This window comes from Amia ocellicauda, chromosome 8, assembly GCF_036373705.1.
Source record: "Amia ocellicauda isolate fAmiCal2 chromosome 8, fAmiCal2.hap1, whole genome shotgun sequence".
Lineage (NCBI taxonomy): Eukaryota > Metazoa > Chordata > Actinopteri > Amiiformes > Amiidae > Amia > Amia ocellicauda.
The window spans coordinates 2,054,023-2,060,664 of NC_089857.1; the positions used below are offsets into that span (position 1 = coordinate 2,054,023).

At 46.9% G+C, this 6,642-nt stretch overlaps 1 protein-coding gene across 1 annotated transcript; it reads left to right on the top strand.

Annotated features, from left to right (window-relative positions):
• Positions 1–5,726, top strand: fastkd5 (FAST kinase domains 5). The gene is made up of 2 exons (XM_066711798.1): positions 1–137; positions 3,022–5,726. The coding sequence occupies exon 2, from the start codon at positions 3,034–3,036 to the stop codon at positions 5,530–5,532; it is 2,499 nt and encodes an 832-aa protein (XP_066567895.1). The 5' UTR covers positions 1–137; positions 3,022–3,033; the 3' UTR covers positions 5,533–5,726.
• The last annotated feature ends 916 nt before the right edge of the window (positions 5,727–6,642 follow it).

Here is a 6,642-nt window from a genome sequence, read left to right on the forward strand (position 1 = left end):
TTTAGTTTGCCGTAAGTAAGTGTGGTTCTGACCTTGCGCGGTTCTTGCTTGGACACGGTGAACCGTACTGCTCATTCCGGGGCACATTTCAAGTGTATTATTGGTGCATCTGGGACTAAGCCAGCTCCATAAAACAGGTGGGTACCGGTGTCACTTGTTATCCCGGTTGTTATTGTTTTTAATGAAGATAAAATGTTTCCTTTGGTGTAATGTTTACGCTTTCCCCATTCTGTCATTCAAATTGAACTGCAGGTTTCTTCTTTCTCTTTAAGCAATATGCTACACCAGGAAAAAAGAAACTGATTGCTATAGCTTGTGTATGTTTGTTAAGTACAATCAGGTGATTTATAATATTGGCGTTACAATTAAGACAAATTAAATGTGACCTGTGCGTATTGAATATTTAACGATTTAACCTAAGTAAAGTAACTATCCAGGAGTCAGGATTGAGGTTGCAATACACAGTAGATGTAGTTGCCGCCATTGGTCAGCTGGAGTCTTCTTGTCAAATAACTGGATTGTCTTGAACGGAAACATTTTATATCGTTAGGGCCATATTTATAAAACTTGCCGTCGCATTAAGGTAATATCTGTTGTTCCTAATAAGGAGAGAAACACGAGTAATTGAGGAAAGTAACATTTTTATACTTAAGACTACATTTAAACAATGTTAAATCTATATTTTGGATGATGACTGGTTGATTTTCAAGCAATAACACCAACAACCGCAAATTATTACCAATACGGAACACCGGGAGCAAAACCCCATGGATTAAATAAATAAATAAATGTAACAATGGATTGAAATCAATATGTTTCATCCAACGACAGAGAGCATTTGACCTGGTGACTAAGGTTTTTGTATTTGGTACTACTTATCAATTGTGAGATTATATATTCCTTAAAACGACTCTCCTATCGACTAACATGATTATATATCAGTAAAACAATCAAAACGTCCTCTGGTGTGATTGTCTACGAGTGTATTGTGATGAAATGGAGGATTTATCAATGACTGCTGCTACACAGCCTTTACAAACGAGCAGGGCTTTATGAAGAGTCCCACTCTCCCCATATAATGTATTTATCATTTAGCAAGGACCCTGCCACAAGATCACTATAAGACACCCAGTGCAAAAAATAAGTATTTCCAAAAGTATTATCTTAAAAGAAGTTTCGCAGCGAAATCAAGGTCCTTTGATGTGACGATTAATCTGAAAAGAAATTGAAGGATTTTTGCAAACAACTACACTACCAGTTTTGACACCAATATGTCTAAAAGCCTTAGGTGAACCAAATGCATTTAAATGTAGGTAAATTAATCTCTCAAAGATCTTATAAATCATCACCTATGCCTCTCAGCAATACATATCCATTTTGTACCTTTGATGTGATGCTTAGAAAGGTGTATTATTCAAAACTATTTGTTAAACGGCTTTTCTTACGTTGGGGGTGGGGATAAATATCAATAGTTTGAATGTCATGATATAATACATGTGGCTTCATGACAATTAGATTTAGGGAAAAAAAGTCCTATGGCGTGGTGGAATTTTCCTGAAGTGTGACCGATATTTGAGTGTCACTCCGTAGGACCTAGTCGTCACACCATTGGAAACGGACTTATCAATATGGATTTTTGGTGTCTTAAAAGGGTCTATGTCCAAAGAACAAAGAACAGATGTAGGATATTTAGTAATGTATAAACTGGGGGGAAAGATTCTGATGGCTTGTAGAAAAGTGAAATGGTATGCTTTGTGACAGGGCACAACGACAGTTCAAAAGCATTCACTACACTAAAAAGTTTAGGGTAATCAAGAGAAACATGGAGGGAAGAAAAAGCTCTACATTAAGACTTTTCTGAAAATTTTAACTACTTAATTAGTTTATCCATTTACACCATGAAACTTTGCATTGCTTTCCTTCAAATGGATCATATCTTCATTCTTCAGATGAATCCCAGTGTCCATCCAGCCACAGGGAATAGTTATTTAAATGGAGTTTTAAACAGAGTAAGACAACCCCATCTTGCACCTGACTTCCGCCTTCCCAAGCATAACAGGCAGTTTCCCAACATTCATAGCTTCCCTCCTCCACCCCCAACACTGCCTTTACTGCAGTTCCTTGAATCATTCTATCTAGTAGGGGTGATCCAATAACATCGTCCTCATGGGCAGGTCAGGTTGTTCCCTTGGTCAGATAAGTCTAATGCACAATAAACTCTATTTACCTTTTACTACATATGTCTATTGGGGTTGCCTGAACTCATGAAGCACTAGCAGCAGAACGACCAAGAAAAAGGTGGCAATTTGAAGAGGGGTGTAGTCATTGAATAGGAGCAGCTGGGGAGTGTGATAAACCTTTATGAATATGGGCTGTTTTTCAGAGTGTGAAATTTGTTAGAAACTGCACTTGATTGTGAGGAAGGCACCTTGTTCAGTGAAGTCTGTTTTGTGATTCATTTCATTAGAGATTATTATGCCTACATTCAAATTTATTAGGTTCATTTTCAGCATGCTAACATCCTTAAAAAAAAGCAATTTTTGCAAAATGTATAATGTCAGCATCAAACGTATAATAAGCAATATGTGTTTATGTAAGCTGAGATGTCGTGTCAAGTTAATTTATACTCCTGCTTGACAGACAGTGTGATTTTTCTGAATGTTAAGATGTAGGTCAGTGTCTGAAAATAAGTTTTTGTATTGATTTTTTTATTTTTTATTTAAGTTTGCTAAAAAGGTTAAAATCCTTGATCCATTCATACAGTATCGTGAGATCTTAACATGTGGTCTGAAACATCTAAAAATGTGAGATTTGACAGGTGTGATGTGGCTGCAGGGCAATGTGACAGTGGCTGTGTGTAGGTTGCTGTGTAGGTAAGCTGGCGATGACTGCGCAGTGCAGTATTACAGTATTCAGCCTAGTGTGACGAGCCTGTTAGCTCATTTGTTCTGGCTCTGCATTGTGACAGTGTAGCTCACTCTGACAGGCTTAACGGTGTGACAGTGGCTGTGTGTTTTGCAGTGTTGGGGCTGGATGCTGTGGGGCATGCTGTACTGGAGGCTCACTGCACTGGGTCGGCTTCGCCTTGCTGTTGCCTCCCAGAAGAAATGGAACGTGGAGGTGTCCTCTGGACAGCTGAGGAGCAGCCATAGTGACAGAGAGCAGCAGCAGCAGCAGCAGCAGCAGCAGCAGGAGCATGGGCAGGAGCCCAGCTACCAGATTCCCCAGACCACCTGTCTGTTGGAGTACAGAGTGCCCTACAGCCCCTCTGCATACCCCATCGCCCGGCCAGGCAGAACACCCCCCACTGCCCCAGCAGAATTGGAGGAGGACTTGGCCATACCCACCTCCCCACCACCTGGTGCCCGACAGCTTTGCAACCCCTACAGTGTGAGCAGCTCGCGGCGCCTCTCCAGTGTCAAAAATACCCTGCTGGATCTGACCTTCAGCCGCCCAGCGGTGGCCCACAGGCCTCACAAGGAGGGGGATGGCTATACGCCCAGGGAGGATCATGACTTCAACAGTAAGGAGGACCCCCGTGCCTTTCAAAGGGAGCGATCAGAGTATAGTGTGCTGTGCCACGACCTGTCTGAGCCACAATTCCCCCCACTCTCTGCTGAAGAAGCCTCACTGCTGCTGCACAGGGTGACAGTGTTGAGAGGTGGCCTCCAGCCTGATGCCATTGTAGACTTCCTGTCAGCGCTGGGCCGGCTGCCACCCCCACTGCGCCCCCCAGTGCGAGGGGACTCCCGCTTTGCCATGCTGTGCCGCTATGCTGTAGAAAGTCTGCCACGCATGTGTCCTACTCAGCTGCTGGCGCTACTGCGTGCCTTTGTGTGTTTGGAGCTGCCACCTGGGCATAGCATGCTGGCGCTATATGAGGCAGAGCTATGCCGCCGGGGGGGAATGCTGAACCGCACACAGCTGCTGCTGGCCGGAGACCTGTGGCGTTGCCTGGGCCGCTCTGCTCCGCTATACCTGGATGTCACACTGACCCAATTGGAACAGAGTTGGCAGGAGCTGAGTGTGGCGGAGCTGGTACAGCTGCTGTACCTGGTGGGTGAGGGCAGACGTGCCCCAGCTGCCTTGCTGCCCCGGCTGGAACTGCTGCTGCTGCAGTACCTGGAGGAGCTGACTGCAGAGGAGCTGGGTGCTGTGAGCCTGGGCCTGTTCAAGTCACAGAGTGTGCTGTCTCAGTGCACAGTGAGGCGTCTGGCTGATATAGGGCTGGCACAGCTGCCTGGCATGAGTAACCTGGCACTGGTGAACCTGTTGAAGCTGCTGCGTTTCAGTCGTCTGGAACACCGTGGTTTGCTGCGGGCACTAGGTCAGGAGGTGCCGCGGAGGGCCGGGGCACTGGGCCCCCCTGCTCTCATGCATGTGGCGCTGACCTGCTCTACCTTGCGCTACCGGGACGAGAGGGTACTGGAGGCTGTCGCTGCTGCGGTGCTCCCCCTTGCCTCACGCTGCCGCAACAAGGATGCTGCCAAGCTGTTGTGGGCCTTCTGTTCTCTGGGGTATGATCCCAGGAATCGTACCGCTTTCCTGGGCAGTCTGATACAGCAGCTGCGTGTGAGGACTGAGGAACTGGAGCGCTACCCTCAGCACCTGCTCACCGCACTGCTGGCGCTGGCCTTCGCTGGTGAATTTCCATCTGATCTGGTGGGCCTGGCGCTCAGCCCACGTTTTGTCAGTCTGGCCTCCAATTTCCACCAGTTGGAGCTGAAGAAGGACCTGTTCATGCTAGATGGCAGCGTGGGGCTGGAGCTGCCAGACTGGGTGGGGCCACGGTTACCCTCCCAGCTGTGCCATGAAGTGACAAAGGTGTTGTGGGGCATTGCCCAGGAGGACATGTGCCAGCGCCCTGAGGTGCTGGAGGCAGAGGCACTGCTGCAGGAGTTGCTGGGGGGGCCCAGCTTCGTCAGGAAGCACATGATCCTGCCACACACAAGGTCCATCGACCTGGAGGTGTGCCTGGAAAGCTCAGGCAGAGCACTGCCCCTCAATGAGTGCAGCACCCTCACTGCCCTCGCCCCCCCAAACCCCAGGGCCAGGACAGCCAGCTCACGGGGCTGGGAGGAGCAGCACACGGCTGTTCCCCTGACTGAGGACCTGCTTGCCAAGCTACTCAACAACCTGACCTTACTGCCACCCTCACAGCCTGCAGAACTGCAACCCCAGCACAGCACACCCTGCAGAGCCTCAGAGGAAAATAGCCGTCAAATCTGCAGCGGGGTGATCCTTACCGAGGGGCTCCTGGATGCCCTAACAGGTCGCCCCTCCACTGCACTCCCCCTGCCCCCTAGGCCCACAGGGCCGCGTCGACTGGCAGTGCAGGTGTGCAGCCGAAACCAGTACTGCTCTGACACGCGGTTCCTGATGGGCCTTCACGCCATGAAGAGGAGGCAACTGGGCCAGCTGGGGTACTGTGCTGTGGAGCTGCACCCTTGGGAATGGCTACCCCTGCTGCGTCGCTCACGTGCTGACAAGCTGGCCTACCTACACAGCAAACTGTACAGCACATTGGACTGAGGAAGTGTTGGGGCAGCAGGTAACTGATATCCAAGTGCTGTATTAACAGATGCTGACATTCTGGACTGACTCCTCGCTGATTGACACTCTGGCCTCAACACTCTGTATTCTCTCTGAATTAACAGCCAAGGATACATCTAATGTTCTCATTGCACATTAATTCCATGCTTAAAATAAATACCTAATTTTTAGGGTTTCTGTTTCAAACACCTATCATTAATTAGATCATCATTATTTTCAAAGGCAGGTAATGGGCCTGTCATATCCAACCCCAGGTATACAAGGGGAGAGTTACAGTCACACAGACAGCCGTCATCTCTGCACAGAGCATACTGTACTGGCTACATTGACAGCAGGGACTTCTCAGCCCTTTCTGTAGTTGTCAGACTATTAGCTTAGATGGAATGTATAACTATAAATATTACTTAAAGTGTTCACCCCCCCCCCCCCCCCCCCTCCACAGGGGTAAGACTTTCCCACTGTACTTTACAAACATGCCTCTTTTGTACTGATTAGAACACGGCTGGGCAATTTCAGTGCCTAAGGGTTTCTGGTTGTAATTCCACCTTAGGTCTTACTTACAAATTCAGTGTAGGTGGGCTGGGCCCAGATGTGACAGTGAGGCCAGTAGTAGAGAACTGTAGTTTTTCTGGGCATTTCCACATTTAATTTGAATGAATTTGAAAAAAAAATAAAAAAAAATCTTCAAACGGAAAATAAAATGTAACAGAAATGCATAAATCTACTCTGAAACACGTTTCAGTCTGTCAGTCCTGAAGTGGGATGGCTTCCTTGTACCCCATCCTAGCTTTGCAACAGCTTTGCACAGACACAGCAACTGTGTTGTGTGTATGAAAGGAGAACTCTTGGTAAAATAATAATAATAATAATAATAATAATAATAATAATAATAATAATAAAATCTCTCCTTCATGAACTGATCTCTGTGTTTTGTATTCATTGGGTCCACAGTCTTATTAGCATCAGGTGCCGTTCATATTTGCTGTGAGTGAACAATTTCGGTTCAGGATGGAGACGTAATTGCAGAGAGGACTATGTTGATATGTAGTTTTGTTCATATTGAAATAACTGTGGTTTTCCTTTGTCAGT

Bases quoted from the DNA above. Each gene is read 5' to 3' on its own strand.
- fastkd5 (XM_066711798.1), top strand. From the start codon at position 3,034: ATGCTGTGGGGCATGCTGTACTGGAGGCTCACTGCACTGGGTCGGCTT.